We start from the raw sequence: 22,092 nt of genomic DNA, 5'->3' as shown, positions 1-22,092 counted from the left end.
GCTTGTGATTCGACGTTTAAGATTGTATTGTAAGTCTACTCATAAATGATTACACTATTTGATGTCTTCTTTTTGCGAAACCGGCCCCAGAAAATTCCCTGGTAATCGGCCATTCCACGGTTCAGAGCTCCCCAGTCAATTCAAGGTGCGTATCGATAATCTAATTTACGTGAGACAGAATATCAAGTGTCCTTGTTGTATTTCGTCGGCGCCTGGGTTGGAGTGCTAACTTGCAGGTACCTGCGGATTCGAAAGATACCCTGTCGCAAACTTGCCTTGGCAGCTTACATGCAGGTATTCCGAACAGCGCGAATCGAAGTCCTAAAAACCAAGGGAGCTCTTTGAATTCTAGTCCATCAGCACCGGTATCATCTACAACATCCTATTGGATAAATTGACTACCTTCTTCATTAAAAACGTTTCCCTGCATTCAATATCAACACCCAGATTAGTGATCTTCAAACTATGCACGAGCCATATGGCGGTGTGGGCCGCACGCCAGGCCCGTATATTGATCTAGAAGGCGTTCGTCTCCCGCCCCCTGCTTGCGGCACTCCGGTTGAATCATCTAAGCGAGCAACGTCCCTGTTTCCATTTCAAGCTTATCATATTTCGTCGACGCTCGAGCATTTTATCGTTTGCTCATGCCACAACAAGCATCAGGGCCAAGAAAATAAGCAACATCTGCGTCGCAAATCGGTCTTGGTATCAGCGCCATATTGCCTTGGTAGGTACCTGTATATATGAAGCTTTACCTGAGAAATTCCCTGTGATACGACGAATCCTTCAGGCTATTGATCGATCTATTTTACCGTCGATATCGTCCGAACCCTTGTCAGCCATCGTACCACCCTGCAACATAGGTTTTATTGTACAAGATTCGCGCAGAAGGCCCTATGGAAATTACAACAAACCATGGAAATACAGTCTGAAGTAATCACTTACACCTTCGAGCTTCAAACACGTGTATATCAGCTTGTCAGCATTCGCGGTGCAAGGGTCGGATGATTTTAGGGCTATACAGGGACATTGAAGATCATTTCCGACAAGACGGTAAATGTCGACCTACTCGGAGATCCTCGGTCGATAGACAGTGGGTCCATATGAAGTGTGGATTTTAGTGATCATTTTCTGACAATTGGTAGTTCGCACTTCCCGTTGGCGTCTAGAGATCTCGGCATCGGAGCAATATGATCTTTCATATACAAATGCACTGTCATCATCTTACAAGTCTTAGCTTCATGAGCCCAAAATTCTCAGAACATAGAGCCATGCAAGTCGCTCACGATGAGCTCTGTCGAAAAGTAATGAAGTTTGATTTCTACGGATAATATTCAGAAACATTAGTGAATTGGCTTATGATAGCAAGTCATTAATTGCTGCCGACATCGCAGGTATGACCAACTGCTTGTCGAATATAATCCCGTCGGGATAGGCGTATAAACTCCATGCCCCCTTGAAGATGTTCAATTTTCTTCCCCAAATTCCTGCACCAAGAAGTCAGCGACATAAAGTTAGCTATCTTCAAAATGGCTTCTACAATGGCAACCCTTCCTACCCGGTGGCATCCTCCACTCTTAAATTTTAATATCATTACTTTTGCTCTTTTTTTTCTGATCGCAGCCACATTTGCACAAGACTTCACTTGCTCGCCTACAAAACGGTGCAAGGAGGGATGCTGTAGCAAAGATGGTTGGTGCGGCTTCGGTCCGACCTCTTGTTCCGCTGAGAACTGTATCAGTGATTGTGATCGTAAATCCGCTTGTGACCCTGGCTGGGGAATGCAGTGGTCCGCAAGTCAAAACTGTCCCCTGAATGTCTGCTGCAGTCCATTCGGGTTCTGTGGTAAGTGCCCTGATATTTCGTAATAGACAAGACAAACTATTAACTTGGAAACACAGGTACCACTCCTGAATTTTGCGGTAGCAACGTAATCGCAAGCCCTTCATGCCCTCTTTCTAAAAAGACCTCTGCCAAACGCACAATTGGTTACTGGGAGAGTTGGGGTGTAGGCAGAGGCTGCGACGCCATCTGGCCAGAAGATGTCAATGCGAAGGCATATACACATCTAAACTTCGCATTTGCATTTATTGACCCCGTCACATTCGCAGTATCACCCATGGGCCATGACCCAAGTCTTTACAAAAGACTTACCAGTCTTAAAAAAGCGAATCCCGCACTCAAGGTCTATATTGCGATAGGAGGATGGTCGATGAATGATCCTGATCAACCGACTGCTACTACGTTCTCTGATGTTGCGAGATCGGTTACGAATCAAAACAAGTTCTTTAACTCCTTGATTTCGTTTATGGCGACTTATGGATTCGATGGTGTGGATATCGATTGGGAATATCCAGTGGCCCCGGAACGAAGTGGTAGGCCTGCCGATAAGGAAAACTTTGTGACTATGCTTCGGAATATGAGAACCGCATTCCAACGTGCGGGCAGAAATTATGGTATTACTATAACAATCCCGGCATCATTCTGGTACCTGCAGCACTTCGATATCGTAAATATCGAGAAGGTTGTCGATTGGATTAATGTTATGAGTTATGATCTTAGAGGTGAATGGGACAAAGAGAACGGTAAATATTTCCTCAGGAGAACTTTCAAACCATATCTACAGGTCTAACTTAAATTAGTTTGGACCGGTCCATATATCGGTGCACACACCAATCTTACGGAGATTGACCAAATGCTGAAGCTTCTATGGCGGAACAATATCAACCCGGACAATGTTGTCCTTGGTATTGGATTTTACGGCCGAGCCTTCCAGCTTGAAAATCCCGCTTGTACAACTCCAGGTTGTCGGTTCTCTGCCGCATCACCTCCTGGAGCTTGTACTGCAGCCGCGGGATATCTTTCTTACAGTGAAATCACTCGCTTGGTTGCCGCCGGAAATCCTGTCACTTATGATCCCGTCGCTGGTGTAAAATGGGTGACATGGAATCAAAATGGAGCGAAGCAATGGGTATCGTGGGATGATGCACAAACCATTAAGGTTAAAGTTGATTATGCGAATAGTAACTGTCTTGGTGGTACTATGGTGTGGAGTACTTCCCTTGATACAAAAGATGGCGAAGCTGCGCAGGCTTTGTCCGGACCAAACGGTTCTGGACGGATTGAGATTAATAATAATGTTGCTTTATCGGTTACTGTTACTGATTCTCTCAGTACTTGTAGGTGGGCTGCGTGTGGTGCGAGGTAAGTTTTACCTGAATTTTCTTTGGTTTAGGTGTCCTGGGAAGCTAATCTATACTGGTTATATAGCTGCCCTGATGGAATGTCACCGGCACAAAATTCAAAGGGAAATCAAGTTGATGGAGACAGACGGTGTCCTGGCCAGACTAGATTATTCTGCTGTCCCAGTAATGATGTTCCCCGTTGTGAATGGAACTGGGGTAGTTGGAACTGGGCCGCGGAAAACACTGGACTCTGTGGTGGTGGATGTAGCAAAGGTTGGGTTGAAGTCGGGACAAGTACGGAAGGTTGGTTAACTATCTGATCTCTATTACTTTATGGGGAATATTGTCTGATATACGGCACAGGTTGTAGTATAGGTCACCGCGCACTATGTTGCGAACCCAGGAAGAGCGTCGAAGCTATCGGCAAATGCCATTGGGATAGCACCTCGCCGTTCTGTAAGAGAGGCTGCGGATCCTCCGGCAGAACAGAGCTTGTCTCTTCTAGAGACGGAGATGGTGGAGAACAGATCTGCCAATCCGGCGAGAAGAGCTTCTGCTGTGACCAGCCTCCACCTTTTACCAACTGTGCCTGGCAGCCCGAGTGCAATCAACCATGCGAATTGGGGAAGTATCTCGTTACGGCCAGTTATATGGAAAAGGACTGCTTCGGAACTAGTGGCTGCAAGGCATTCTGCTGTGATCCACCAGGAAGAAGTGTAAGCCAAATCGACCGTCGAGCGATAGCATTCGGCGACTGGGCAGACGACTTCTTAAACTCACGACTGAATCAATGCCCGGCACCACATGCCATCCTAAATCCTCGAGAGATCAGCCACATACCTGAGTTCGCATCTCTCAAGAAAACTCGTGCTACTCATAACTCTACGCCTATATCCCTTTCCAAACGACTGTCCTCTAGTGGCAAGGATGAAGAATATTTATATCTTTTGGCGTTTGTGGCTGCATCTGGAGCACTTGACGTCTTACAACGCCAAATTCGAGATCAATGGAACGACCTTGCAGTTTTCCGAACTGGTCTCACAACCGATGTTCTTGGGCGGTGGTTAAGAGCCTATCCTGGTCGTGACCGTGTACGAGAACTCAAGAGACTATTCTGCCTAACAAGTCCATTTTCATATATCAACCGTGTGTTAGGAACTGCCACTCAGCTATGCCAGGTTCATGGTGGGCCAAGGAAATTACGAAGAGATGTTTCTGGTATGGAAGGAGGCATTATTTTGTCTGGGCTTTCCCTCGCCCCGATGCCCGTGAAGAAGAGAACATTTGTTGGCGAACTTGATGCTACATATTTCGACGAAAATCGAGTTATAGCTAATTGGGGAGATCCTCCAACCGTTGGAAGACTCCTGCGTCTGATTGTCGAAGGTCAGCTAAGACAAGAGTTATTCCGTTTCTTTGGATATCGTCAGGGCACAGGGACCATAGTTGAAGGTATTTCCCGGAACATCTTCCCAAGAACTAAAATTTAAAAGGCGAGAGGTTACTGATAATATATATAGTTGTCTACCTCCTTGGACGAGAACCGGACCGCATGATCTCTGAGCTTCAAGAGCATCTCACAGACAGATATGCGGTATTCCATTACCATATCCGCGGCTTCGTAGGCGGTAGCCGAGCCGTCTTCGGCGCCGACGCTTACATAGACTACGTCCACGTCTTCCACACTAATACTCTAGAAACCCACGGCGGACCAAACACCTTCGGAGCTCGCAGTCGTCCAGAAACAGAGCAAGAAAGATACGCTCGTGCCCAAATATTTGCATGTCCCGATAATGAGTCGTGGCTCGCCACTGATGTTATCGCAGACACACAATTTGATTACGATTTAACACAGATTACGGCTGGGTTAGCGAGACGCGGGGTATTCAGTTATCGTCCTGGAATTGTTGATACGGATGGCTCATGGGCTTTCCAATGGGGAAACCATGCGACGGCTTGGAGATTAACGAATGGTGCCAGTGCTCGTCCGGGATGGGAGATGCAGTATAGCCCTGCGGCGAATGGGCTGACGCCGCCATATTATATTGACCCTGCTCATCCACCGTCGAATCCGAACGGAATTTAGATAGATTTAGAGAGCTTGATCTATAATTAACCGGTACCAACGAGACCGAGTAAACTTCGCTATTATTCCTGTATCAGAATATAAACGTCCGCGTTGTTGCTATGTTGTATTTTTAGCATATGAAATACAGATCTCTTCGAGCGAATAGACGGCACGAAGCATTGTGCATGCCTGCCCGGCTTTCTCCAGGATGAAATATCAACGTACGATATGAATTAATATCTAAGATCCCCGAGCAACAAATACATGAGAAATAGAAAAATCAATGCAGTACACATTCGCCTATGAACTCTGACTACACAGCACAGTCTCGAATACCAAGCTTCCATGCGAATCTCAAATATCTAACCCCAGACGTTCTTGAAAATATCATCGTCATACTTAACCGCTGGCTTGCTAGCCGGCGGGTTGCTAGAAAATCCACCAGATGAAAAGGCCCCAAAGTCATCATCATCAGCAACAGCAGGCTTTGGTGGCGGTCTGGAGGCAGTTGTAGTTGAGTGAGTACTCCAATTAAAACCAGCGGATCCGCCGTTATTGTTAGAAGGTGGGGATGAGGCCCATGCATTTCCTAAACCAAGGTTACTTGAAGGTTGAGGCTGGGCTGGCTTCTGTTGATAGGATGGGGTAGAACCGAGATCAAACAGATCTCCCATGGATGATGAAGTAGCTGCAGGTTTTGTCACAGTTGCTGAGCCAAAGTTTGAGAAAGCATTGTTACCTCCATTATATGAAGTTGTCGGTGTCGATTTCATCATTCCGGCTGTGAGGTTGGCAAATGGCGAAGGCTTAAGAGGAGCTGGGGCCGCAGCTGGCTGGGGAGCAGGGGCTGCTGCAAAAGTCAGATCACCGAACGCACCAGCCAAATCATTTACACCGGTATTATTTGTTGGTGATTGCATTGTCGATCCGAGTCCTCCAAAGCTTCCAGAGTTGGTGTGCTGGTGTGTCCGTTGCGTTTGCTTGGGTGCCGATGAGTACAGTGAGAGGATTGATCGATTCAGATCTGGTCTAGTGGATCCACCGCCGGATGCACTAGCAGGGTTCGATCCTGCAGATGCTGAACGGGGAGACCCAGTTGGCGCTGGTCCAAAAAAGTCGAGGCCAAGGAGTGAGTCGGCTGGTTTGGGCGCAGGCTTCTGAGCTTGCTGGGCTGGTGCAATAGGTGCAATAGGTGCAATAGGTGGTGGAGATTTTGTTGTTGTTGTAGGTGGCGCAATTGGGTCTGCATCGAATAGATTTGGTGGTGGCCTCCTAGCTGGTGGCGGTGAAGATGCAGCCTGGGCCTCCTGCTTCTTCTTTACGACACCCAGTGGCTGTCCAATCAGCTTAATATCTCGTTCGGTGTCAGACCTTGACACTTACAGTATCCTCAGCATCCGAGTCATCTAGCGAAGATGGATCCGGCATCCCACCGTCCATGACCCATCGCTTAGATTCATACTTCGTCCGAATGAAATTCTCTATCTTTCTATCTGTTCGTCAGTATGCGAGCATAGATCTCGAAGAATAGCTTGTAGCTTACGATTCAGATGGCACGTGCCCAGGCGCAAGCTTGGCTTCCCAGTACCTACAAAATGTCAGTAATTAGTACTTAATATCAATAGTTGAGATTCCCCATACTTATTAGCCCTCGAATTTCCCCATCGTAGAACACTTTGGAGCTGTTCGTCTGTCCACGAGTCGAGATCCACCGATTTTACTGCGACCGTCAGCGAATGAGCTCTTTAAGCAACCCGGACCTAAACTCCCATACCTCTACTGATATGAGTTCCCATTCCTCGGTGTACACCGGAGCATCTGTAGAATCCCGAGTCGTCAGTCGATATTCCGTCTAGGGGTATACGAAGTCCCTGAGCTGACCTAATACAGATAAAGATCCCCAGATTCCAGCTAGCCCATCTCGGATGCGCATTTCTCTTGCAATCGGCGCAATGCTTGTTCTTCGGTAATTTGAGCAGTTCCTTTATGACGGCTTGGTTTTTCGCAGCTTTGTCGGCTGACGGGTTCCCGCGACGAGCGGACATCTTGTGTATGTGTACGGTGTGGTGTAGGGGATGCCCTTCGGTGGCGATAACGGTAGTAGACCCGAGCTTACGATAGTGATACTCCCGGATATGGCGATGGCCCGGTTTGCCTGGCTTGTGGATTCAGTGTTCGAGAAATTGGAACGGGATGAAGCTGTCGACAGCTCGTTGGTGAGGCTTATTCAGTGAGGGTGCTCCAGGTACGGCGGAGTTTGGGAGAGGTGGTCTTGCCGAACAGCAGCAACCCTGTTTGTAGATCACCAAATCCATCCACAACAGCTCAACACATTCACTACGATTTATATTTCTCGATCTTGATATCCACCTTCAGAGGAAATAACTTAGGTTATCATTCTTTTCAATTCGCAACTTCGCCATGTAAGTCAGAATGCAGTTTTTTGAGTGTATAATTACTACCCACATACCATTGAAACAAATATGAAATTTCCAAATTCCCGCTCGTGATATTGAATTCAGAGTCGACACGTCGAAAGCGCCAGTGTCAATAAACGATAGATGCTATCCGTATTTCCTTCATATCTAGATCCTAAACAATCCCAATTGCACATCGATCATTAACTAACTAGTCCCCCTTCCAAATTAACATTTGACATTTGTTTCGTTCGATTGAAAGGAATCCAAATACAGATTTCCTCATCTCTTCGCATGGGCTTCCAACATTGACAGGTTTAAGAGTATTTAGGTATCCAAAGAACCCTCGTCATCTGAAGATGGATACTCAACCTTCACAATCTTAAGCTCATTTTTGACGTCCTTAGAAGTCCCAGTCGTGGGGTTGACCACTCTCGTCTCCGGGGTTTCCCGGTCGTCTTCATCTCCCTCGTAATCCGGTACCAATACCGTAGGTACCACTTTTTCAAAGACAGGCATCTTAAGTCTCTTAGGAGGTCTTCCCCTCCCCGTTTGATAGGTTGGCCATTTTCCCCAACATCGTAAAGTGAAGAACGCCGGCTTGTTCAACTTTCTTTTTGAGGCGGTTGTAGCGTCCTGAAACTGCCTTTACAGTAATCCCCAGGGCTTTCGCAGCGATATCAAATTTTGGAGGTGCCTATTCGAATAGCAAGGTCAGTTTAGACACCCCCTTGCTTTATGCATGTCGACCACACATGATCAGAATAGCGGAATGTGGGGCCGAGCCGTATATCTGCGCATATGCATGATGCATATTTGCCATCGTAAATAAATTTATAAACGTTACATAGATAGATGTAGATGTGCAAGTTGCTTGGAACGCGGCACCGGGGAGATATGGGCTTACATTGTATGCGTTAATTATTGCCTGCATTAAGATCAGCTCTCTCATAGTATCGGAGTCAGGGGCTGGGTGAGCGCGTGACATCTTTGTTAAACTTTTCTTATTCTTAGCTAAGCAGCGCTGCAGCTATATGACTGTAGCAATGAGCAAACAGGTTCTCGAGACCCTGGCTTAATAGGGCACGCCGGCCGAACTTGGAAAATGAATACGACTTGGTTTTGTTGTTGGAGGTTGTATTTTAGAGTGCTGGAATGCGACTTCCTGGAAGGCCTGGCATATAAAATTATATTATCGGATAGACGAATTTTTATATCAAGTTGCTTCGAGTGACACCGAAATATCTTCCACTTTCGATTCGGACGTCCTACAAGGATCCCGGGTACTAGAGTCGGGTGAAAATTGGCGGCTCGTTTTGACCAGGCCGTATTATAGAAACTCATGGACGAGGACCGTTCGCCGTTAGATGCCCGAATCTTGAACATTCTACATGTATCCCAAAAGAATCTACCACATATTTCTCTTATAGATTTAGATCTTTATTTATTATAGAAGCCTGGTGTTTTCTTGCACATCGAAATCATCTTAATAAACATCCATTTCCATTAATATAACTTCCAACATAGTCAACTACGATATCGATCATATTGACACGCACGCACACTCCAAGTGCAAAGTGATATAATATCTTCAAACTTCTTCTTAAGCACTCCGATATACCATAATACCTACAAAATGGTTGCAAACTCCAGTTCAGTTAGTGACGAGGAGTTCCTTCTCCGTTGTATCGAACACGTGAATGGAGGGGTAAGTCCTTCTAATTAAATTCCATCAGCTCATACATGTATCCGAATAGAAGATATGCATATATATGAAAGGCTTCTCAAAATTAACACCCACTATTCTACCAACAGCTCAAGATTAACTTCGCCGAAGTCGCAAAGGACCTTGGCTACGCCTCTCCCGCTGTCGCTCAAAACCGCATGCGCAACTTACGAAAGAAACTTCACGAAAAACGAGAGGCCAAAGGGGAAGCCAAGGATGGCACCGGGCCTGAAGTCAAGAAAGCGAAAGAAACAAATGAGAAGCCAAAGGCTAAACGTGGGAAGAAAAGAAAGATCGAAGACACTGCTTCAAAAACTGAGAATGAAGAAGAGAGGGGTATTGAAAATGGGGAATGATTATTGGCAAAGAATGCAGCGGTTATTGGGCATATATGTTTGGCTCTAATAAGGCAATTTCGAGAGAAAGTTGGAACGTTGACAGATAGGAAGGGGACTTTGAAGTCGAAAACATACTGTTTTTTTCTTTAATTTGTTTTTTGGTTCCAGATATTTTGATTCTCAAATCCTGAATTAACACATGGTAGTGGTTATGAGGTACATGGAGGGGATCGATATATTCTTTTGTCGAAGTATTTAACGCTATAATGTTAGATGAAGCTTCATAATCCAGTCGAAGTCACCATTCGTCAAATTTAAATTTCAGTTTTTCCATGTACATGTATCGTACATACATATGACAGTCATGGAAAGAACCAAATACTACATCTATTATATACCTTAGCTTCGAAAAATACTGGCATTTAAATACCCCATCTCGTCATCCTAGGTCTATCCATCCACTTACCCAAGAAACTCAGCGATTCCAACACTTACCAATACACCAAATACCTTAGATACAGCTTCATAAGCCCTCTCAAACCTCGATTCAAGCCAATTCCCTAGAAATCTCCCAATGGTGAACTCCAGATCTCCTCCTAAACAACCACTCAGCGATCCAGAGTTCTTACCATGTTGTATTAATTCTATTTCTAACGTAAGTAATATATAAAATCTCCTTCACATACACCTTAGTGCTAAATCCTTTAATTTATATAGGGTGGAATAAACTACGCCGCTGTCGCAAAGGCCGCTAAATACGCCAACGATGGCAGAGCCAGGGCAAGACTATCAAGGATTAACTCTAAACATGGCACCAGACCACATGTATCTAAAAATGAGGAATTTGAGAGAGTCACCAAGAAGTCAACCAAGGATACAAAGAAGGTCATCGATAGTGGCAATACCGACAGTACGGTTCGGGTTACTAGGAGTTCCACTACAAAAGCTACTGCATCTAGCGATACCAAAGTCAAGAAAAAGAAACGGACTTCTTCGGCATAATTCTCAAGCAAAGCTACGACTTTATGACCAATGGTTTCGATTGTATATACGAATGGCCTCTAATTAGAATATTGAGGGGCTTCTTCAGTTGTATGTGATTTTGGAATTTAAACGATCGGCCGTTGGGCCTTCATATTTAATTCGACCCTAATCTTTCTTTCGATCATTCAAATTTCTTCCAAAGTTGATACCGTCACATGAACTGTTAGAACTAGAATACAAATTTGTTAATTAATATAATTTTACTCAATTCGCCCTTAAGAATGCACATGAACACCGTGATAGGGTAACTTAGTGCAGTGTACTAAGAAATAATTTCCCCGGAATCGGATCTCGCCTAGTCAGGCGTGTGCCCTCATGAAAATCTCTGACATTAATTGACTCCGCAAAGTTAATAACACTAATTTGGTCCTAATTTTCCCTAGTTTTGTGGCTATACTTCTGTTAGGTCCTAAATATCAGACGGAATTTTCGAATTTTCAAACTGCAAAATCTATATAAAATCCATGCCATTCGGTTACCACCTAACTAATTATAGGCTTCACATATATAACTCTCATCATATAGGGCAAGGATACACCTCATCTAGAGCTATGTAGAAAAGAAGAAGAAAATCTTTCAAAGACTTCTAGAACACCTGAGAACTATGGGCATGCATATGCAAAAACTTTTTTTTTCTAATTCTCCTGTTCGGAGCTTGATAAGCTAGGGTAGCGGATTCGACCCGGCAGCTAGCTATACGAGGGAAGGGTTCCGGGACTAGGATTTTTCAATTTTCGCCTAGCTACTTAAAATTAGGCGACAAGTTGGCGAGTTATGTCTTTGATTTGCTGAATATCTGGGTCTTTCAATGCCGGGCCAGTGTAGTCAGAGGCAATGCATAGAACTTAAGCACTCATTGTCAGTTGTTCATCGGCCTGTCTGAACTAAAGCTAGGAATACCAGCATGACTGGAATGACTTTGACAGCTAGTTCTTTGGTAAAGAACGGATTTTCCCGTTCGTAAATTCAGCAATGCCGATAATTCGGAACCAAAATCCCAGATCAGAAGGTCGACGCTGTATTTCTGAACTAAATGTTGAAGATACCGTTAGGCTACCAAGAACTATGGTAAACCTGAGGTATGAGACATCGATATATTAAGGCACACGCCCCATATTCCAAATTAAAAGGCTGCAAGTTCATTCACACCGAAAATTTTAGACTGAAGTTTTTCTCCTCTCTAATATCAATATATCCAGAAACCAGCAAACACGTTTCTTTGATCCGGGCGAACCGTCGGCAATCACACAGCTAGCGGTGCAGTGTTCCACTGGGGCTTATGGAGACATATCGTGTGCAATCCGTACACGAAATAACCCAAATTACCCCTTCAATGGGCTGACGAGTTTTGAAACATGTTAAAAGAGTTCTTCAGGCGCACGTAAGTTCGTTAGGGGTCTAAATTCACATCCATCGGCGAAAATGTTGGAAATCTCTAAGGTCTCGATGCCAGTTCACCGATGTTTCGCGATATTAATTAAAAGCAAATAAAAAATCGCTCAACTTAACTTCCCAAGGGTCCGGTCCGGTCGCTCATTGTTAAAATACATTTTCCATTCCATGAGTGACGAAAATACAGCGTCATATCACTAGACCATTTTCTGTCTGAAGTTCGAAAAGAATCGATTCGGGTCATATCCAAACCCAGTCAATTTGAGGCTCAACAAGGAGGAAGCCTGCTCTCCGTTTCTGATACTCCATTAATCATCTAAACCACCTTGAGCTAGCGGGAAAGCTTATGGGTCCAGACCCAATGGCGTGGGTTGTTTTCCAATCGGAGAAGTACCCCAACGAATCAAGTTCTGCGATATTAAGAGAAAATAGGCTTGCTTATATCCACCCAAGCTCGATCTGATGATTATGATACAGTTTGAATAGAACCGAATATTAATATTTCGAGACCAAGGCAACCGGATATTTCTTTTTCCGTTTTTCTTTAGTGGTACTCCCACGCAGCTCTTTTTCGTAAAAAATTCAAGATTTCCATCTGGAGCGGTATTCAGGCCTCGCGGCCTTTTAATGAACAAACCATAGATTCGAGCTCTCTCGTTCGGTGCACCGGAGCCCAGTGGACTGCAGGGCAGCGTATCTGCTTTGCATCTTGCCGGCTTGTCGAGGAATTCCTTCTTACGAAGGGGGATCATAGATGGGGTTAACGAGTTAGGTAGAAAAAGATCGCACGACGTTAGCAATAGTCTATAAAAAGAATCGTGAGACTCATCAGCGTGGGCATTTGTGCATATGACCAAGTATCGTGGGGTTCCAAAACTTCAAACGACTTCAAATTTCACCAATTCATTACCTGATATTATATACTGCTTAGGAAAGCACTCTTGTGAGTGTTCTGTAGCACCACCTAGTGCAGTAAGCCATTGCTTCTTTCTTTCTTTTTTCCCACGAGGTCCCCACTTCCTTGCATTTTCTGGTTGGAAATCCGATCTTTCAAGGGTGTACGACCAGCTAGTTCGCTTTCTGGGGGCTAGGTAGCAAGATTGCATGGACTCAGGGTCGACGGACTTGGACCCAGGGCATCACCAGAGGCGAGGGCCAGAAAAGTATCCGCTTGTATGTATAGCTCATGCTAATATAAGTTGCGAACGAATCTCTGGGACGAGTCGATAAGTTAGCAGGCGTCGAAATCCAACATCTCTTGCAAGGCTTCATTGCGGCTAAACAGGGATCCTATCTTCTTCTTCTTCTTCTTTTTTTTTTGGCCTTTGCTTGCCAATTAATTAAGAAGTACTTACGTACTGGAGTATTAATTTCTAATCGATAGAAGAAACATCATCCATCGATTCGATTCCAGCTAGTTAACTACTTAGTTATCCAGCCAGCTGTTTTATGGAACTTAAGTTGACTCGACTCGAACTTGTCACCAACCCCCAGGCCAGGCCGGCCTGCCCAAAAACCTTTTCGGTTGAATAATTCTAATTCTTCCTTAAATTCTTACGACATTGCATTTACTCAAAAAAACACTACTCCCATTACATTACCAATAGCGACTTCTATTTAATAATCTCCCTTTCATCGGACTTCTCCAAATGCTCAAGACAAAGCCGCTAAATGCGCTGCTCTCACAGTCGCTATCAGAGCACGTGTCTTCGGTAATGTAAGTTGAGAAGAAAAATAAAAAAATACAAAAAGATGTGGGCAGGGACAATCTGCACAAACACCACTCCACCATCCTCTTTCCTCGATCGTCCCCCCCCCCCCCCCCTCTCCACCTTCTACAATCCAGCAGGATGGTTCTGTCGGCCTATCAGGTTTCTATTACTAACAGATTTGTCCCTATAACCTAGCTTGTTCACACCGTCAGGCAACCTATTAGCATCATCTGCCCCACCGAACTCTACAGATGCCAAGAAGGCGAGAGTACACGCTGCTCTGGCTGCGAATATATGGTCCACGTACGAACGCGTAGCCACCGATGGTCTTCTAAAAAAGGCGATACCTTCCATACCCCAAGATGGCGTACCGACTCCTTCGACACCGTCCGAACCAGTACCAACAAACGTGACGACGAGTTCGGGTTCAAGCTCTAATTCTAAGCCAGGGTCTGCTGGAGGCCAGGACCATGTCAAGACTCTCACGGTGGAATTAACAGAATACAATTTTCATATACAGCTTGTCTCGCCGAGGATGCTTCTAGGGATGATTGGAAGACAGGGGACCGGGCATCCGTCGTCGAGTTCAAGTCAGCACTCGAACGAAGGTTCGGATCATGACCCCGGGATTGGACCATCCAGAGGTGTCGGACCGTCACTTCGGCCGGGACCCGGAGCCGGAGGGCCAACGTCGGCGGCTGGCAGTGGAGGCCTCAGTGGTGGAGGAGCAATGGGAGTTCTGAAAGTGACAGCACAAACTCTTGTCGACTATCTCCAGAAGGAACTGAAAGACTTTGAACCGCCAGAAGACCTCTGACCTTAGATCCAATAACACTATTGGTCTTTCTACGCCATCTACTATCGCCTGCCCAAACTTCACCATACCTTTCGGTCGACTGATCGAAAACCAAGAGGACATACACGAACTTCAATTAAACTCCGGGCTCCGAACACCTCCTACATTTTATACCCTCGATCCACCCCGGGTCCTGTCTTCCCGGGCTCCCTTTTAATTAAATCCCAGTCCTCCTCTCTTATTGATATTATCCTAGAAACTCTGGGATATCATTTTCACTTTTTTTGTTTTGTTTTACGGGTGCTTCATGGCATTCTACGACTCCAATACTCTCCGGTCGGTACTGGTTTAAACCTTTCTTGTCTTGTATTTTTTGCGAGCATGTTGCTTAGTAGACTCTGCTATCCGCTAATTCGGCTTTCTTTTTCCTTTTTGTTTTTCGATAACTTCGCATTGATACCTGGTTTTAAAACCATAGCTGCTATCTCAAGATATACTATTTTTATTACATGGCCTCCGTCGACCAGCCTCGATCGCAGAGAAGATTTGGTTGAGTCCGACTTCGATTCATCGTACCTTGCATGTACTGTACTTACATATACATGTATTCCCTGTACGACCAATCGTATTCGTCGTAAATCGTGCACCCTTCCGTAAATTAATTTAAGCCGTGGAAAGTGTATTCCGTTCTTATAAGCCGTAGGCAGCTGCTAGAAAGCTGCTACAGTAAGTAGGAAGTAGGTATATAACACGGTATATAAGATGGGCAGCTTCTGCACATGCTTCCAAGCTCCCCGGCGAATCGGTTGTCAGTTTCCCGAACACGAAAGGTTGATAGCTTGATTGCTTGGCGCCCTGTGGAACCTTCTCAACGAATTATTTGCTGTTCTTTTCCAACCATCCCAAAACCAAGTCACAAAAAGACCATACTCCTTCAACCTCCGCACTCTCTTCTTGCGCTCGAAAGGACAAATAGCCACTACGTAAACGCGAACCACTTTATTACCTTTCCGAGCGATTCAATACACTACATTTTATAATTTCAAGATCAGATTGAATTCAAACTCGAAGCAACAATGGCGACTGAAACGAAGGAATACACCTACGCTGATGTAGCTGCGCATGACACCAAGGAGAGCATTTACGTCGTCATTGACGAGAAAGTCTACGACGTATCAGCATTCGTTGATGAGCATCCGTATGTACTATCCTTTTGACGCCTCGTAAGCCGCTTTCCGAGCTATATTACTGGACCCTGAAGCTAATGTATGTTTGAATCACATGACAGGGGAGGTGAAGAGGTTATGCTGGATGTTGCTGGTCAAGACGGAACAGAGGCTTTCGAGGTACACGATTATCACGCCACCGTTTGGGCATTTCGCTCTTCGGAGCTGCTGGGAACGAATTAGTGGAGTGGAGTTGCTGACGGGCTTTTTTACTTTTGTCTTGCTCAACTATAGGATGTTGGACATTCGGACGAAGCTCGAGAAATCCTTAGCAAATATCTTATTGGAAACCTAAAAAGAAGCGTATGCGATCGCATTGCGGGTCTGTGAAGCTATTGTCATTGGGGTTGTCTAACGTCTGTCTTTCTTTATAGGAGAGCGACCCGAAACCAGTCACGATATCCCGTGCCGCTGCTTCATCGTCTGGCGATTCGTCATCCGGTGGCCTGTACGTCAATTACTCCCAATTCCTCTCCCCAATTCCAATCCACGAAACACAAATAGTAGCGAGATCACACTTCGCAATTTAGCTATCGGTGTTCCGGAATCCTTGTGTCCAAAAGCGCTAACTTCTTTTAGCCCCGGTATCGTTTACGCCGTCCTTGTTGCCGCCGTCGCCGCCGGTGGATATTATTATCTGCAACTACAACAGCAGCAAGCAAGTGCTTAATTGGGGGTTTCTCTAGAGCTCTTTTTGCACGCCCTTGGTTTCGGGATCCTGTAATGCATACGTGGTATCGATGCATCTTACTCTAGAACCTAGAATAGAGCCGTTATGCACCGACATCCTTTTTAATATATGAGATTTACGAAGGTTCACTTCTTTATTTTTCTTCACGAACGGTGTCCCTCTTAAAAAACACATTCGTAATACGATGTCACACAGACATCAAGATATCATTGCATTCTCTGGTGTATCGTCCTCTAAGGATGACCGTGCGGGTAATTAAAGTATGTCTCGATTGAAAAATAATATAGGGAACAAACTCGCTGTAACGGAAGAACACCTGGGGGGGGAAGTCCAAGAAATAGCAAATACGGAACTCTGAAAAAGAGATAGACAAACGAGAAGAAAATTTCGCCATATGGGTGCCTTCGATAATGATAAGGAGGAAATGTATATGGTTACTAGAGGAGTAATTAGGACTGGTTCAATAATTACGGCGTAGCTTTCAAGAAACCAACGCACTGCATGACCATGGACGGGATCGAACCAATGTAGGGGTTGAAAACGAGGAATGTGTGATAAGGACGTATGTCATGAGAACCTTTCGAGGCAGTCTCAGCATCTGCTTGCAAGGATACTTCAGTTTACGGAGACGAGCTATGCGAGCGAGGCAGGCTTGGTCGTGTGATTTCAAGCTACTGCGGAGCTGTTTTGCTATCACCACAATTAGCGTCGTGTAAATGTATTGTGATTTAATATACAATCGCAAGATTCATCTTACATCGTCCCAGCAGAATCCCGGAAAACTCTAAACGAATAACCATTAGTTCACGTTTCAACATAATCTCATCCGAAGGATTCGAAACTTACAAGTGAGATTCGTAGAATTTGAGCATCTTTTGCGGGCAGCGTTGGTAAACAACGTGCAAAGGATGCTGGCTTCGTCGGCCATTGGCCCATTGGATGTAGCAAATGTGATCTCCACCATTGCGGTCCAAAGTCTCAATCATTCTGACGTCGTCTTCCCAGCTGCCAGCTGGGGGATCCCAATCATCTTCTTTGCCCTCCTGCTTGACGCGGCTCTTCTTTGGTGCTGGTGTAGAGGCACCACCGGTAGATTTTCGACTTCGTTTTCCAGGTGTCTGCGAAGGTCTGCCGCCAATCTTTTGGAGATACTCTTCCAAAGCAACAACCTCTCTTTATGAAAATTGTCAGCAAGATTTCATACTAAAGGAGCGTCTTGGGTAAACTCACTCCAAAGTATCTTCAGGTTCCCAAGTTTGGTCAGACTTCTTCTCGTAGTCTTTCCATTTGACCTTATACTTTAGGACCTACAGCAAGGATGCCAATTAGCAAATAGGTCTTTCACGTAAAGTAATATAGCCAATTCCTTTTATACGCACCCCATCTTCATACTTGTGATCCAAGATCTTTTCGACAACGAACTCCTCTTCCTCCTCCTCTTCCTCCTCTTCATCACCAGGTCTTTCTTCGACTTGCTTCATTTCTTCATCAGAGGAATCATCCTGATTGGAAGCAGAACGTCGGCCGCCTGCCATTAGCGGCATGGTTGACGATCGCGATGTTCGTTGGGAGCTTGTGGTGTCGAAAACGCGTTTGTAGATAGAGCCGTCAATATCAAGGCAGCTAGGCGGCTGATTCCACTAATCTAGGATAGTGCGACCTACGATGAGGCTCCGTGGGAAGTCGTGTGCGATTGATGATGAGGATGAAGCTAAGAACCGATGGTATGCGATGGGGGTAGCCGGGTTGTGATTGGAGCTTGTCGCACAATCCACAGCACAACAAAGCGCAAGCAAGATATTGGCGGCAGCCCGTTCACCCAACAACGCAGTGTGGCGCCTGACTCAGCCACACCACCACCAACCCACCTGCATTCCTCGTGGCGCATGCATGCCATATCGATAAAAGCTGCACCGCCACTGATTGGTTACCCAACGATAAATTTGTCGTTGCACATTCAAAACCTCGCACTAGGCCCCACCACGAAAGCTCATACCAGGCAGAAACGAATACCCGACGCTTTGCGAATACCCTTCACACGTAAGATTCTCACATTTCAGAAGCTGCTACAGCATCCGGCTCCGTTGATACCACTATAAACCGTTTTTCGTCGAAAGCACGTCGCGAAGGTCGTTGGAGAAGCTGCCCACGATGAATCAGCTCGATCTATCGAATGCTGCCTTTGTGCAAGATGAAATGGGGAGACCCTTCATCGTTGTTAGAGAGTATGTTCTCTCCCTTGTTTCTATCAGCTCTACCCCTACTTCTACAAGCTTTTGTGGGTGTCGAACAAGCACTAATTCGAATATACAAAATCCAGTCAGGGAAGGAAACAGAGACAGCACGGGACCGAAGCTGTCAAATCCCACATTCTAGCTGCCCGGACTGTTGCCAATATCGTCAAGACTTCCCTAGTCAGTACATATACCACGATCACACGTATTACCATGCATATACCGGGGTTGACTGGTTGAATTTGGACGCGAATTAGGGACCAAGAGGGTTGGATAAGATTTTAATATCCCCAGACGGAGATATCACTGTCACAAACGATGGAGCTACCATCCTAAGCCAGGTTCGAACATGGCGTCCTCTTGGGTTTCCTATCGGATTGCAGTCTAGTGTTGCAATCTTCTGCTAAAATATTATTCTAACATCACCATCCCACCCTACAGATGGAAATAACAAATCATATCGCAAAGCTCCTCGTCGAACTATCAAAATCTCAAGACGACGAGATCGGCGATGGTACTACAGGTGTCGTCGTACTAGCCGGAGCACTGTTGGAACAAGCTGCGGATCTGATAGACAAAGGCATTCATCCGATACGTATCGCGGACGGCTATGACGAAGCCTGCGAAATTGCCGTTGCACATCTGGATAATATCTCAGACGTGGTAGATTTCACACGCGAGAACACGGAAAACTTGCTGAGATCAGCCAAGACAAGCTTAGGGAGTAAGATGTATGTGCCCTGGAATCTCGTGCGACCGAATGGCTGTAACTTAAGGGCCTGTAACTTCTGTTTCGAGGGCTCGGAGGTGGTTGCCTAACCGGCAGGTGACCGTTTAGAGGGGATTAGCTAACAAAAATCGATATTATAGCGTATCGATAGCTCACGATAAGTTCACCAAGATTGCCGTCGATGCAGTGCTAGCGGTAGCAGACTTGGAGCGAAAAGATGTCGACTTCGAACTCATCAAGGTCGACGGCAAGGTCGGGGGCGCCCTGGAAGATTCCGTGTTAGTCAAGGGCGTCATCATAGACAAAGACATGTCGCATCCTCAGATGCCGCGAGTGGTGAAGGACGCTAAGCTCGCCATCTTGACATGTGCATTCGAGCCTCCAAAGCCAAAGACAAAACATAAGTTAGATATTACTAGCGTGGACGAGTTTAAGAAGCTCCAGGCCTACGAGAAAAACAAATTCGAGGAGATGGTTAAACAAATTAAGGACACCGGTGCCAACTTGGTCATTTGCCAGTGGGGGTTCGACGACGAAGCCAACCATCTTCTGTTACAGAACGAACTTCCCGCGGTCAGGTGGGTAGGAGGACCTGAGATCGAGCTCATTGCGATCGCCACGAACGGAAGGATCGTACCCAGGTTCGAAGACCTGTCGGCTGAGAAGCTTGGGAGAGCCGGGATCGTAAGAGAACTTGCATTTGGAACCACCAGAGACCGAATGCTAGTCATCGAGGAGTGTGCCAATACCCGGGCCGTCACTGTTTTCGTGCGAGGGGGTAACAAGATGGTAAGCACGCTTCCATCCCACAGGGAATCGCATAACGAAACTAGAGTCGAGTACAGAGAAGTGTGCCTTCTAGAGCGAGAATATCCATGCTTTGTGGCATTTTCGTTTTGGTACCTTGCACGGAAACCTGTCACTTGACAATATCAGTGCAACCTTAATTCCTTGTTACACTACCCCGAAGCACTTGGAAGCGAAAAACTGGTCTATGTTACTGACTAATTTCCCATTTGGATACACAGATCATCGACGAAGCTAAACGAGCATTACATGACGCATTATGCGTAGTACGGAATCTCGTCAAGGATAACCGCATCGTCTATGGTGGAGGAGCGGCTGAGATTGCATGCTCTCTTCGAGTTGCTGAGGAAGCTGACAAAGTAAGATATTGATAGATTGCATTTCCAAGTAGGATTTGCAAGAGGGATTACGAATTGCCACATTCACCATCCTCACCCTGCAGTTTCTGATGCTGGGAATACCAAAGATCTGGAATGGCTGATCAAATGACCTCTCGTCTTTTCTAGCGACCCGGTTTGGAGCAATATGCCATGCGAGCATTCGCCAATGCACTTGATGCAATTCCGATGGCCCTTGCTGAGAACTCTGGTCTATCGCCCATCGAGACCCTAGCCCATATCAAATCTCGACAAGTTCGGGAGAAGAGCTTCCGACTTGGTGTTGATTGCATGCAAACAGGCAGTAACGGTAAGCCTCAAAAGCTTGGAGCTTCAAACTCCTTCTATTTCCCTTGTGCCTGATTTCCAAACTTGCTGGGTCCCCTGCTGGCATGCATCATTCGCTGTTCGCCTGTTGGTTTTTCCACCGTGGTCGCCAATTTATCCGAGCCGCTGTCCATACTGCTCGACATCTTATTGCAGCTTCATGATGCCAACTCAATCCTCTCGGTGCCCAGTGGCTGTTTTTAAACGAATTTATATTTGCAAATTCATCACACCACCCTCGAATTACGAATTTTACAAATACGAACAGGGAACTCTGCTGACTTTTTCCTCCGGGCTGTACAGATATGAGAGAACACTTCGTTATTGATCCTTTGATAGGCAAGCGGGAGCAGCTCATGCTTGCCACCCAGCTCTGTCGTATGGTCTTGAAGGTATGCTATACACCACCTCCACCTTTGCCTAACGGTTTCGCTCCACCGTCGAAAAGTTTGTATTGGATGGGAAAAATAAGCGGCCCTGCAGATGGGCTCGAGCGAGTGTTTCACCCCGGGATAACCATTTGATGTTCGATGCGAATGCGATGCTAACACGTGCCCTATTCTCGATCAGATAAACAATGTCATCGTGTCGGGCAGTGGCGAAGACGATTTCTAAACAACAAAGAGTGCGGGGGTTCGTTGGTGATAGAAGTGCATGCAGATACGACTGTTTCACGTGCGGATAGGCCGCCGGCCTGTCGTTTTTTTGCGCTAGGGTGGGTTTTTCCGGGCGCATGCAGTGCACTGTTCTCCTATTATTTTTCGCCATCCTCCATGCTCAATCAGCTGCGGATGCGGATTTTTCCTTTACCCATTCGAAAATTCAGCATTTATCATGATCATCATACCACCAACTTCGGGGCGTTCATAGATATAATTTTCTTATTTGTTAGAATCCTGAATGATCGAGAGAAAAAAAGTTGATGAGAGAAAAAAGCAAAATTGTATACTTTAATTCTCGTGGATTTACCAAGCTAGTTCTTCAGACGGTAAACATCGGAATGTCTGTTTCGTAGAAGGCCG

General features: G+C 45.7%; 9 protein-coding genes across 10 annotated transcripts; 6 read left to right on the top strand and 3 right to left on the bottom strand.

Annotated features, from left to right (window-relative positions):
* Window positions 1-1,781: 1,781 nt before the first annotated feature.
* Window positions 1,782-5,271, top strand: DFL_004731 (uncharacterized protein; the record flags this gene model as incomplete). The annotated part of the gene is made up of 6 exons (XM_067633876.1): window positions 1,782-1,845; window positions 1,902-2,585; window positions 2,643-3,204; window positions 3,271-3,488; window positions 3,549-4,637; window positions 4,706-5,271. The coding sequence occupies 6 exons, from the start codon at window positions 1,782-1,784 to the stop codon at window positions 5,269-5,271; spliced, it is 3,183 nt and encodes a 1,060-aa protein (XP_067492001.1).
* A 344-nt stretch (window positions 5,272-5,615) lies between these two features.
* On the bottom strand, window positions 5,616-7,298 carry DFL_004730 (uncharacterized protein; the record flags this gene model as incomplete). The annotated part of the gene is made up of 6 exons (XM_067633875.1): window positions 5,616-6,587; window positions 6,637-6,742; window positions 6,797-6,841; window positions 6,895-6,973; window positions 7,028-7,071; window positions 7,135-7,298. The coding sequence occupies 6 exons, from the start codon at window positions 7,296-7,298 to the stop codon at window positions 5,616-5,618; spliced, it is 1,410 nt and encodes a 469-aa protein (XP_067492000.1).
* A 901-nt stretch (window positions 7,299-8,199) lies between these two features.
* Window positions 8,200-8,658, bottom strand: DFL_004729 (uncharacterized protein; the record flags this gene model as incomplete). The annotated part of the gene is made up of 2 exons (XM_067633873.1): window positions 8,200-8,367; window positions 8,578-8,658. 2 exons carry the CDS (start codon window positions 8,656-8,658, stop codon window positions 8,200-8,202), a joined length of 249 nt encoding a protein of 82 aa, XP_067491999.1.
* Window positions 8,659-9,306: 648 nt separating this feature from the next.
* DFL_004728 (uncharacterized protein) lies at window positions 9,307-9,752 on the top strand (the record flags this gene model as incomplete). The annotated part of the gene is made up of 2 exons (XM_067633872.1): window positions 9,307-9,378; window positions 9,486-9,752. The coding sequence occupies 2 exons, from the start codon at window positions 9,307-9,309 to the stop codon at window positions 9,750-9,752; spliced, it is 339 nt and encodes a 112-aa protein (XP_067491998.1).
* Window positions 9,753-10,308: 556 nt separating this feature from the next.
* Window positions 10,309-10,736, top strand: DFL_004727 (uncharacterized protein; the record flags this gene model as incomplete). Its single annotated transcript, XM_067633871.1, has 2 exons — window positions 10,309-10,389; window positions 10,452-10,736. The coding sequence occupies 2 exons, from the start codon at window positions 10,309-10,311 to the stop codon at window positions 10,734-10,736; spliced, it is 366 nt and encodes a 121-aa protein (XP_067491997.1).
* Window positions 10,737-13,819: 3,083 nt separating this feature from the next.
* On the top strand, window positions 13,820-14,699 carry DFL_004726 (uncharacterized protein; the record flags this gene model as incomplete). Its single annotated transcript, XM_067633870.1, has 2 exons — window positions 13,820-13,887; window positions 14,078-14,699. The coding sequence occupies 2 exons, from the start codon at window positions 13,820-13,822 to the stop codon at window positions 14,697-14,699; spliced, it is 690 nt and encodes a 229-aa protein (XP_067491996.1).
* Window positions 14,700-15,754: 1,055 nt separating this feature from the next.
* On the top strand, window positions 15,755-16,574 carry DFL_004725 (uncharacterized protein; the record flags this gene model as incomplete). The annotated part of the gene is made up of 5 exons (XM_067633869.1): window positions 15,755-15,876; window positions 15,967-16,024; window positions 16,139-16,207; window positions 16,279-16,352; window positions 16,484-16,574. 5 exons carry the CDS (start codon window positions 15,755-15,757, stop codon window positions 16,572-16,574), a joined length of 414 nt encoding a protein of 137 aa, XP_067491995.1.
* Window positions 16,575-17,261: 687 nt separating this feature from the next.
* Window positions 17,262-18,139, bottom strand: DFL_004724 (uncharacterized protein; the record flags this gene model as incomplete). Of its 2 annotated transcripts, none has more annotated exons than XM_067633868.1 (5): window positions 17,262-17,277; window positions 17,353-17,379; window positions 17,442-17,768; window positions 17,826-17,902; window positions 17,975-18,139. In XM_067633868.1, the coding sequence occupies 5 exons, from the start codon at window positions 18,137-18,139 to the stop codon at window positions 17,262-17,264; spliced, it is 612 nt and encodes a 203-aa protein (XP_067491994.1). The 2 variants fall into 2 exon arrangements, with proteins under 2 accessions (XP_067491994.1, XP_067491993.1); XM_067633867.1 differs by having other exon boundaries at window positions 17,267-17,285.
* Window positions 18,140-18,746: 607 nt separating this feature from the next.
* On the top strand, window positions 18,747-21,685 carry DFL_004723 (uncharacterized protein; the record flags this gene model as incomplete). The annotated part of the gene is made up of 9 exons (XM_067633866.1): window positions 18,747-18,820; window positions 18,916-19,009; window positions 19,087-19,170; window positions 19,271-19,560; window positions 19,700-20,348; window positions 20,588-20,725; window positions 20,873-21,053; window positions 21,374-21,462; window positions 21,641-21,685. The coding sequence occupies 9 exons, from the start codon at window positions 18,747-18,749 to the stop codon at window positions 21,683-21,685; spliced, it is 1,644 nt and encodes a 547-aa protein (XP_067491992.1).
* Window positions 21,686-22,092: the final 407 nt, after the last annotated feature.

This window comes from Arthrobotrys flagrans (genome assembly GCF_004000055.1).
Source record: "Arthrobotrys flagrans strain CBS H-5679 chromosome Unknown unitig_0, whole genome shotgun sequence".
Taxonomy (NCBI): Eukaryota; Fungi; Ascomycota; class Orbiliomycetes; order Orbiliales; family Orbiliaceae; genus Arthrobotrys; species Arthrobotrys flagrans.
The sequence above is the reverse complement of the archived record's forward strand: the minus strand, read 5'-3'. Positions and strand labels throughout refer to the sequence as shown.